Source organism: Uloborus diversus, unplaced genomic scaffold (assembly GCF_026930045.1).
Source record: "Uloborus diversus isolate 005 unplaced genomic scaffold, Udiv.v.3.1 scaffold_13, whole genome shotgun sequence".
Classification (NCBI taxonomy): domain Eukaryota; kingdom Metazoa; phylum Arthropoda; class Arachnida; order Araneae; family Uloboridae; genus Uloborus; species Uloborus diversus.
The window spans coordinates 5533517-5545450 of record NW_026557987.1 but is presented as its reverse complement, the minus strand read 5'-3'; the positions used below and the strand labels follow the sequence as shown (position 1 = coordinate 5545450).

Here is an 11934-nt window from a genome sequence, read left to right as displayed (position 1 = left end):
GGTGAACAAAGCCACCAAACTGAAATGATTCGGCAATCAATTCCTGGACACAATACTTATTGGTTACCTCGTTGACATAACAGTGCTCCGGAGCAAAGTCGCTGAATTGAAATGATTCACTGATGAATTCATAACGGATGTGATTGCTGAATGGAGCTACTGAATCGGAGTGATCCATCAATACAACAGTGATTGGTAAACAGACTCACCGAGTCCAAATGATTCATCGATACGATAGTGGTTGGAGAACAGAGTCGCTGAATGTAAAAGATCCATCGATACAATAGTGATTGCTGAACGGAGTTACTGAATCGGAGCGATTCATCAATACCACAGTGACTGGTAAACAGACTCACCGAGTCACTGAATCGAAAAGATCCATCGATGAATACATCGATACAATAGTGATTGGTGAATGGAGTCACTGAATCGGAGTGAGCCATCGATACAATAGTGATTGCTGAACGGAGTCACTGAATCGGAGCGATTCATCAACACCGCAGTGACTGGTAGACAGACTCACTGAGTCACTGAATGAAAAAGATCCATCGATGACTACATCAATTACAATAGTGATTGGTGAACGGAGTCACTGAATCTGAGTGATCCATTGATACAATACTGATTGGAGAACAGAGTCACTGAATCAAAAAGATCCATCGATGAACCCATCGATGCAATAGTTATTGCTGAACGGAGTCACTGAATCGGAGCGATTCATCAACACCACAGCGACTGGTAAACCGACTCACCAAGTCTAAATGATTCATCGATGCGATAGTGGTTGGAGAACAGAGTCATTTAATAGAAAAGATCCATCGATGAATACATCAATACAATAACGATTGGTGAACGGAGCCACTGAATCAAAGTGATCCATCGCTACAATAGTGGTTGGAGAACAGAGTCACTGAATCGAAAAGATCCATCGATGAATACATCGATACAATAGTGATTGGTGAACGGAGTCACTGAATCGGAGTGATCCATCGATACAATAGTGGTTGGAGAAAAGAGTCACTGAATCGAAAAGATCCATCGATGAACTCATCAATACGATAGCGATTGGTGAATGAAGTTACTGAATCTGAGTGATCCATCGCTACAATAGTGATTGGAGAAAAGAGTCACTGAATCGAAAAGATCCATCGATGAACTCATCGATACAATAGATGAACGGAGTCTCTGAATCACAGTTCCGTCTCGCACTGCTCCAGAGTCTTCCTCCTCCTGAGGAGGGGGGACGTGTCCCCCTCCTCCAGCTCCACGATCCGCTGGCCGATGGGGGGGCTCTCCCCGAAGATCTCTTCTGTCTTCCTCCTCAGGCTCCGGGAGAGCTCCCCCTCCCCATCATCGGGGACCAGGACCGCATCTTCCAACTCCTCCTCGGAGATGGAAGTGCGCAGCTTCTCTGCAAAGGAATTGATCAAAATAAATTTGTGTTCTGTGGCATACTTGCCAAACTTCAAAGAAAACTAGTATGTTGTGGCCATCACGAAACTCTCTTCTATATTTTTCTTTTTTTTTCTGGTCCCTCCCCATGCTTGACGAGGAAGCAATATTCCCAACAAAAACAAAATGACACATGCAAAAACTTGACGACTATCCCAATGTCTGAATTATTGCAAAAGCAAAGCAAAGAGCGAAAATTGAAAGTTATTTTAAAAGCCTTGCTTGAATTAATTACAAACATTTATTTGTTAACAAACACAGGATGGCAACAGTTAAAAATTTTAAATCATTGAGATAATTTTTCCGATCATTTCCATACAATGAAAATCACGAGAAATACGCAGACGACAATCTATTACGATTTATCTTTCTTATTGTTGCATTAATAAAAATATTTTTATTCGAAAAAAAAAATCAACACCTCTTGCAGCGATTGGCGTCAAAATAGAACCAAAGCCTGTTTACATATGGATTCACATATATTCCAAATTTCAACCAGAACGTAGCATTACTTCTTGAGATAGGGCACTCACAATGGAAAAAAAGAACGGGCGATTGCGCCACCCCCTTTTCAGCTGTTGACACCAAAATAAAATCAGCTCTTATACCCACTAAGGGCTACTTGCCGATAAATTTTTCTTTCATTCCGTTCATTATTTCTTGAGATACAGCAGTCACAATGGATGACAAAAAACGTTCTATAGCTCAACCCCCGTTTGAGTTATTGACACCAAAATTGAATCAGCACCTGTTCCTGTTAATGGCAACATATACACCAAATTTTGTTTGATTCCGCCAATTACTTCCTGAGGAATAGCAAGCACGCGTAACTTAAAAAACGTCCCATTGCTCCACCCCCCTTGGAGGAATTCGCGCCAAAAACTAATGGGCACAAGTTCACATAGGGGCACATATGTGTACTAAATTTCGTTCGATTTCATGCGGTAGTTTTTGTTGTAGAGCGGCCACAAAAAACTGGTCACACACAGACGTGACACACACACACACATACACACACACAGAGAGACAGACAGACATTTTCCAAAAATAGTCGAAATGGGCTCAGCACACCTCAAAACATTCGAATCCTTCGAAATTCGAAAATTTGCACGAATCCAATACTTTCTTCTATATATTAAATATAGAAGAAAGTAAAAAGGGTTTAAGATCCGTCCTGGTCCTATATAACTCAATGTATAGATTTAAAAATCTTTCTCCATGACAGGCAGCAGTACTAGGTAGAGGCTGGAACATGAAACAAAGTTTCTGCTATTCCCGCCTTTTTCCGATTGTGGTTATGATTGCAAGTTGTCTAAACAGTTGTTTTTTGTGTCTGCAAACTTTCATATGTAAGTTCATGGAAACATCTGACATCATCAAGGTCAAGATAGTTTTACGTTTGCATTTTATTTCTTAATAAAATAACAGTGTTTTAAGGTTATAGCTATATAATTAAAACAGTAACTAATATAAGTTAGTAAAAGTGCACTGGTTACCTTAAAATGGGGCTACTTAAACACAGCATTCAAACAGCCCCAAACTATATTTCATCACTAAATTATGTTAAGTAAGGTAATCTTTTTAAATAAAAAGAGGCTAGTTACTATTTATACCCGTTTTTTGCAGCTCTGGGGATAAAAAGGGTCTGAAAGTAAAAGAGAACCCCTTGAAGTAGAAAATGATGCGGATTATTAAAAGGAAAAAAATGCAATTGTGTCCAGATTCAGCTGATCCCGGAGAAATGTCTTAGAGAGTGGCATCAGCCCATTTTGATTTAAGTATATCAACTCTAAAAAGGAAATTAAAAGCTCGCTTACAAAACAAACCTGGGCATCCTGTAGTATTTAGTAGATAGGAAGAGATGGTATTAAACAATATCAGAGATAAAAAAAAATTCACCCAAGTCATTAAATGAGAAGTTTTCATCCTTTCTAATGTTTAAATAATGAGCATTTCAATTGGTTTTAACTGTAGTTAGATTATGTTTCTATTTGTGAAATTACATTTTCTTAAAAATATGTTTTTATGTATACGTTGATTTTATATTAATTTATATAAATAATTCGCAATTTATATAAATAGTTTGCTCACTAGAATGTACGTTTTGAGTTTATTTTTCAAAATCATTGTTCTTTCTTGATACCACCACCTGTTTTACAGCTTTTTCTAACGGATTTGTGGAGTGGGACCAAGTAGCCCCAGTGCGGGGCTACTTGAACCCAATTTTTAAAAATAGAAAAAAAATATAAAGAGTTAAAATTGTTGTTCAATAACGGCTTCAGGTGGTAGCAGAACGTCTGAAAAGTGGTGAAAACAAGGTTATCAGTTCACTTTATGGGTTTAACAAAGCATTCAGTGTAAAACTCGCAAAAAGTATAAAATTTCGGGTCCAAGTAGCCCCACTTTACGGTATATAGGTGATTCATCAGACATATCCTCGCTACAGAATTATTAAATTATGCTTCTAAATAAATGAATACCAAATTTAAAGTGACATGGGGATTTTTGCAGATGTAGGCAAATTGGTAGCAGCAAGAAAAATATACTGCAAAGGAAAAGCTGAATAATAAGGAGTGAATTTGCTTTAAGTTTCGGACATTCTTCAGTCTCTACCAGAAAAGTAGCTACAAAATTTTAATTACTAAAATCCGAAAAAAAAAAAGGAAATCAATATATAATGAAAATACAATATAAAATAAATAGGTATAGGGTAGCACATTTTAAAATAACTTCAAACATTCAAAATAATTGAAATAATTTCAAGATGCAAAAGGATTGAAATCTGCTGCAATTTTCGGCAAAGCACGTGCTTCGTTGAACATGCAATGTGGAAAGCTTCTAAAAAATTAATTTTTACTAAATGAGTTATTAATTGGAAAAATTCTGATTCCCTGACATTGGTAGACTAGAAAAGGGCGCCATCTATTGAGAAGAAAGTGAAACATTTTGATGATTGACTGAAAAAATTGCAAAAAAGGGAGAAAATCGTAAAAAACGGGAAATCGGGAGATGGAAGCAAAAAACGGGAGTCTCCCATTAAAAACAGTCGAGTTGGCAAGTATGCTGTGGTAACTTTTCGTTTTCCATTGCTGGGCTCTAAGCAAGTAAGTATTTTTAGACAATAGTTCAGCAATTCCAGAAACTTGGGGTAGGGGGGGGATAATTAACCTCGAAGGGGAAAAGTGGGATTCTCTGAAAGTAAAAAGTACGATTGGGTCACAAAAAATAAACAAAATCATACATAGATATAACTACTTAATCAATAATTATGAGTAATCAATTTAAAAAAAAAGATGATAAAACCTGACGATTGACTTAAAATGTACATTTTACAGCAATTGAGACAAACAATTGAACATTTCCTTGTAACCAAACTAATTCAACCGTCTCATTGATTACTACTTGATTTTATAGTAAATGCTTGAAAAAAAGTGTTTTTGTTGTCGCATCAAAAATTAATAGCTTAAAGAGTGGGTTGTAAATTGTACGATGCAATCATAGTTACAAGGAACACAATAACTGGCAAAAAAAAAAGGATGTCATCAAAAGCTAGGGTGAGGGTATCGTAACATAACCTTAGAAAATGATTCTGGTTTTCTTTAAGAAATAAAGAAAAAACATTAAGAAGCTTTTTCTTTTTCATTGAAGAGAGTTAGGTGGAGGCTGCAGAGGAATCAAACACATTTATTTCTGCTACATTTCTATTCTTTCTTCAAAAAAATAAATAAATAAATAAATAACATTAAAAACATTAAAAAAAACAAAGAGTAGCTGCAAAGCAGGTGATATGAAAAGAGTGCCTAAGGAAGGGGTAAATAATGATGTGACATTTGATACGGATTGAAAATTCTTTGTATTTATTAAGAATTTGTGGTTGGGAGAGGGGGGGGGGGGGATTTTTACTCGAATGTTTTGCGCATTGCAATTTAAAACTCTTGAATTTAACTATTCATTATAAAATAGTGACATGTGAATATCAGCTGTGAGGGTTATTCTTTAATATTTCATTCAGTTTTACGCACTTTCTAAACTATTTGTTTTGTGCATAATAGTGTTTGTAAAAAAATACATTCATTTGTTGTTATTGTCCTTCACAGTTAATTATTTTAAGACTTATGTGGTTATCCACAGGGTTAGGTTTTGACATGACGTGTCAAAAACCTGACCAAAACTCAAAAAACTTGTCAAATAATGACATTGTCAAATTCAGTCATTTTTGCCATTTCTTATAAGCACATAAGATTTCCTCATGCTGAAAAACTAGCGAACTATAATTTACACATCATATCAATCGGGTTAATTAAACATTAAATGAATAAATTTAATTAAAATTAGTTCATAAATTTTCCTTTAAGTTAATTTGTTATGCTGTAAAAATAGGCTATCTGCCCAGTTATGAAGACACGAAATTTCCTTCCCCTCTGTTTTGCAATTTCAAATCTTACTTTTTGAAATGGAAGGGGGGGGGGGGGGGATTTTAAATGTTGGCGAAACTGGGGATGAACCAAAAATAATTATGGATACTAAAATTGTTTTTTTCCAGTTTTCAAAGTAGTTCTGTTTCAATTTTTTAATACCTAAAGCGATTGGTTAGAAGTTATCTTCTTAACCAAAAAATTTCTGAGTCAGGATTTATTTAATGTCTTTTTTCTTTTGAGCCTCAATGATTAATTTATACAAAGTTATTAACATTAATTTACTAATTAACGATTAATTTGTACATATGTTAGAAAACACTATTTTTATTTCTTTTGTAATCAACTTTTTCTGCAAACTAATATAAATATTCTTTGCTCATAAAATAAGCTAATATCTGCTTGAAACTATCAAACTCATTTAAGATTTTAACAGCTAAAGATTGGTGGAAAAACCAACATATATATAGCTCATATATTGCAGTATCAATTGAGGACATTTTTTCCGGCTTTAGATTTCCAAACTCAGAAATGATTACAAAAAGAATCAAAACTAGTATTTTGTTACAGCATGCTTGAGGGAAAAAAGAATCAGAGTGAAACTAAATTTAATATGTAAATGTTCACTAAAGATGTGTTTTACTTATTTATTTTTTAAATATACTGCTATTTTTAATAATAGCCCTTTTATCAGGGTTCACCGATATATATAATGATATATATCAATATCCGATATTTATTTTGAAAATGTCATGATATTTTGATATTTTCGATATTTATTTCTTCAACTACAATATTTTCAATGTAAAAATGAAATTAATCATTGTTCATTCATTATTAACCAAAAAGCTGTGTACTATATTTTTATGACATATTAATACATTATTAATGTAACAAAGTAGTATAGTAGTCCTTTTTTATTTTATATTCACAAAATTACTAGTAATGTTAGTTTTATTGACATTAAAACTGCCTAATTAAATATGAAACATTGGTCAGAAAAAAAAAAGAAAACGTGTTATGACTCTGACCGAAGAATGCATATTTTTTGCTTCCGAGTCATATAACTGTGTAAAAGTAGCTAACAGAAGAAAAATGAGTAAAGCAGCTAATGCTAAATTAACTCCATTAAAATTGATAAAAATTAAATATTAAATTAAATATAAAAATAATAAAAGAAACCTTAATTTTTAAGTCTACGTATTGTAATAACAATCTAAGAAAATAAAGAGTGATTTGAGGATGTATTTACTATTTTGAGGACCTTAATTTGTGCTGGTTGAAAATATTGGACAGATATCAAAATATCCGATATATATCAAAATATCGGATATTTTCGATATTTTTGAACCCTGCCTTATATTCAAGAGCCAACAACTTGTTGAATCAAAATAATGTTTGGGATTTTTTCTAGCACATCATTTTAAAATCTAAAACAGTCAAAAAATTTACTTTAGTGCATGAAATCTAAATTAAAAAAACTAAGGATCACTTGTTAAGGTAATTTTGTTGCCAATATCATAGTTTCAGACAGATTTTAGATATAAATTAGGTTTTTAACATTTATGTCAAGAAGGGGTTTTTTACACAATGGTAAAAACTGTGATTCAAATTGGATAAAACCACCATCAAAAATTTGCCTATTATTAAATTTTACCATGACGTTAAGTAGGATTTTATCTGAAAACCGGGATGTCTGGCAAGTGTACCTATAAATGATACGAAAACACTATTACTTTGTTACATCCGTACTTGACGGAAAAAATGATCCATCCTAGAATGCCGAGAGATATTTGCTTGAAACACTTAAGGGTCATTCTCCAAAAAGTTATAACTTTTCTGTCACATGCCTTTTACAGTAAAAATTTTAAGGAAAAAATCATTTAACAATGATTTTCAATTTCATCGAAAATATATCTATTTAAAACTGTCAACATTTTTTTAATAATATTTTTATTTTAGGATATTTTTGGTTCACAACATGTGAATTCTCACCTCCGTGGCATGTCGCACACCTGCTATGACTTTTTATGTTGCTTAATAACTTGTTTAATTAAAAGCATATACTTATCTACTAATTATTCCTTTCACAAGTGTCTCATATACTAATTGTTTAAACATATTTAATTTTTTAATATCGTGTTTTAGTTTGTTTTAGAAGGATAAGGAGTCATGTCACACAAATTATCACCTTTTTTTACCTAAACACAAAACGCCATTCCCAGGGGTAGAAGTGATCGACTTGTCACATATAGGACATTTTCCACAAAAAATATAGGACAAATATAGGACACATTATATGAATAGTTTCGCTATGAAAAATAAAATAATACATACATATTATTTATTTATTCTTATCAATGGTTTTGTTTTAAAAAAAAACCCTCAAACAAAATTATAACTTACACCTGAAATGACTTTCCTATAGTTGAAAGAATAATTTTTGAAAAAAGTGTACTTTGTAGACAAAAAAAAAAAAAAAAAGAACAAAGTGAAATTTATTGATAATTAACACAGCAACTCACACTTTTTGCAGGGATAGAAGTGTCTCAAACATAGCTTATATAAATAAATAAAAACCGTCTTTGTATTGAGAACTAACAGGAAATAACCAATGCTTTGTAGCACAAACATAGATATTTTGTTCTATAAAATTCCACGAAAAGAAAAGATTGCAAAAAGACTATTATAACATTCCGATCAGAAAATGCACTGAACACAAAAATATACCCGCGAAAACAAAAACCAAAAAAAAAAAAAAAGCACGAAAACAAAACCAAAAAAACCACGCTGGAAAACAAAACAAACTGCTGTTGCCAAACGCAAAATTCTAAAACCAACTTCAGAATTCGTTCTCGAAACTCCACCCACTACAGTGACGTCATATTGCTGTGGCCAATGAGAGAAGATGCCTGTTGCAGGATTTAGCGAGTTGTGTTTTTTAATTTGGAATTCGGTTGCACACGTACTTTCGACGAAAAATCCGAAGTCAGATAGTTTGTTTACTGTTGTTTTAAAGAAATAAATTTGATAAAAAACAGGAATATAGGAAATATAGGACATTTTCCAAAAATATAGGAAATGTAGGACGATTTTCATACTTTTTTTGAAAATATAGGAAATATAGGATATATAGGACCACTTCGACCCCTGCATTCCTCATTGACACGTGGCAGCAATGACATCAAATTTTACTTTCCATGATACAAGATAGCCCCCTTGTTTATTTTCAGCCATAGTTGGAAGTTGTGAGATTTTTGCCGAAAAACAAGAAGATAGATTTTGGTTTAAAAACTTAGTTTGGTTATTCTGACTTCTCACCTCCGTGAACTGGAATTTCAGAGATGTAAATTAATGTAAAAAAAAAAATAAGTGAACATGCTTTCATATGCTTGACCTGTGCAGATTGCAGCAAAGAAGGGAAAAAAAAAAAAATTCCCCAAAAAATGTATCTATTAGGCCTATATTAATGGAAAGATACTCACCTTCGTGACAGACCTTAACAATGTCATTATTTCTGAGGTGGAACTAAACGAAGGAGGGGAAATATATCAATAATAGGCATTCTACCAAAATTATAAATTGCCAGTACATCCTAAAAAATTTACTAAATACTATTTTTTAACACACATTTGAAACTACTAACTAAGCCATACTTTAATTAAGAGAGCTTACATTATATTCCCACTAATCATTAAAATAGCCGATTGTTTGCACAACTAATAAAATGACTACTTTGATATTAAATTGGCCTTGATATTTAAATATTAAAAAAAAAATTCTGTGAACAAAGTTTTTTTTTTTTTTTAAATTTATGAGTAAAATAATTGGAACTTAGCTGGGCCATTGCTTATGGTGACTTCTAGTAGGTAACACTTCAGAGTTTCCGCTACGGTCGCATTTTTCGCAAAATGCGAAAAACCTATTTAAATTGCGAAAATTAAACAAGGCGTTTTCGCTTTTTTGCTCAAATAAAAAAGTACAGGAATAAAGAATTAAAAAAAAAAAAACTATGCATGAAGCATGATCCGAGAGATTATTAAACAAGAACAGCGATTCTCAACTTAATCATATTACAATTCTTAGTTCAGAAAATGTTTCAATTACTATTAAGTTCAACAGCCAGTAGAAATGTCTTTATTTGCAATCTGACCTCCTAATAAATGAATTTTTGGGCTTCATTAAATGTCGATGTTTTAGCATTTTGCTAAACTTTTTTTTTCCAACTTTAGCTTTTTTGCAGAAGAAGTTTTAAACTCAGCTTAAACCCTGTAACACTTTCATATAAGAATGAAAAAGAAAACAAAGGGTTTTGAAATTGCAAAATAGTTGTGTTTAAAAGTTACATTTTCTGGAGAATGACCCTTAACTATCAGGTTCTTCTACACAGAAAAAAAAAGTTTTTAATTTGAAAAGAACTAGAATAAAAAAATTTTTACCTCGGTACATCGGAAGATTTTCTATTTTTTCACTTTTCATCCTGCTCTCGCTCTTCGACCTCTGACGTGAGAGAACTTTTTCTCCTTTCAATTCTATAAAAGAATTCAATGATGACTTTCTAACAAATGTAAAATAAAAACAAAAATAGACCTGGTAAAAACTTCCTAAAATAATAATAGATTTTTTTAAGTGACAAAAGCAAACTAACAAATTATCTTTTTAAAAAAATGAATGGTTGTTCTACTGAAGTACAAATAAACAATTCAGGAGAATCAAACTATTAAGAAATAATAGCAAAAAAGTATTTCAAGCAGTACTATAAATAAGAATTTAAATTTAGGAATCTAACTGAATGTTAGAGTGCAGGGGCGTAGCTAGGGGGGGGTTGGGGGTTCAACCCCCCCCCCCCGAAAAGTTAGTCTCAAAAAAAAAAGAGAAAAAGAAGAGAGAAGTGAAAGAAAAAAAAAAGAAGAAAAGGAAAAAAATTCCAAGCGATTATACATATATATATATTAATATATACACACATATATATATGTATATAATATATATATATATATATATATATATATATATATATATATATATATATATATATATATATATATATATATATATAAAAGAAGTAACCCCCCCGAAAGTCGGGTCTAGCTACGCCACTGTTAGAGTGAGAGAAATCACTTTTTAAAAAAAATATATTCAGCAAAAAATAAATAAATAATAGTGAGAGTGTTATTGTGGCACAATATGGGCTAGAAAAATCTTTAAAATTTTACACGCCCTGTCGGGCATGTTTGTCCAAAAAAAAGAAAAAAATAATAATAATACATGCCCGAATAAAGTTTTTTACATGCCTAGTTTTTTTTAAATTGTATAATAATAAAAATATTTGAATTTGGTCGTTTAGCATTAATTCAACAAAAAATTAATTTAACAGTTTTATATCTGATATTTCAATCTAAAACATTAAAAAAAGTTTCAATAAATAGTACATAAGTCATTGAGATTATCAATACAGGGGTAGAAGTGATCGACTTGTAATATATAGGACATTTAACACAAAAAATTATAGGACAAATATAGGACATGTTTTATGAATGATTATGATGTGAAAAAATAAACAATACATAGTTTATTTTTCTAATTATTTCTGCACCAATTATTATCAATGATTTCGATGAATCATACTGCATACAGTTTAAAAACCCAAATAAAAATGATACTTAGAATGAGTTTCCTGTTCTTGAAAGAATAATGCAATAAGAAAATAAGTTTACTTATATACAAAAAATATTTTAAAACAAATTTAAACAATCTGAAATCTATTTACATTTAATACAACTATTTACAATCATTGATTATTTATATTTTGGAAAAGCTTTTTCCTAACATTTTTCTGCATTTCCTCTTTTGCCAAGTACATCAAATCCCCATTCCTCAAACATTTTTATATTAATCTCTCTCTGTCTTTTTTTTTTTTTTTTTTGCATAATTACCTACATTTAAATATTTTAAATAGATCTTTTTTTTTTTTTTGTATTAATAATGGCTGAATCTTCACCGCATTTTAGTGAAGATTCATTAACAAAGTGCATTATTAAAACTTTGGAGAGCTTGTCATAAAATA

At 31.6% G+C, this 11934-nt stretch overlaps 1 protein-coding gene across 1 annotated transcript in view; it reads right to left on the bottom strand.

Moving 5' to 3' along the window:
• Window positions 1–1190: 1190 nt before the first annotated feature.
• The window catches only part of LOC129232638 (seipin-like), a 60548-nt gene continuing 49804 nt past the window's right edge, over window positions 1191–11934 (bottom strand). The window contains exon 8 of the mRNA XM_054866769.1: window positions 1191–1411. Coding sequence (XP_054722744.1) covers window positions 1191–1411 — 221 coding nt within the window. The remainder of the gene's footprint in view (window positions 1412–11934) is intronic.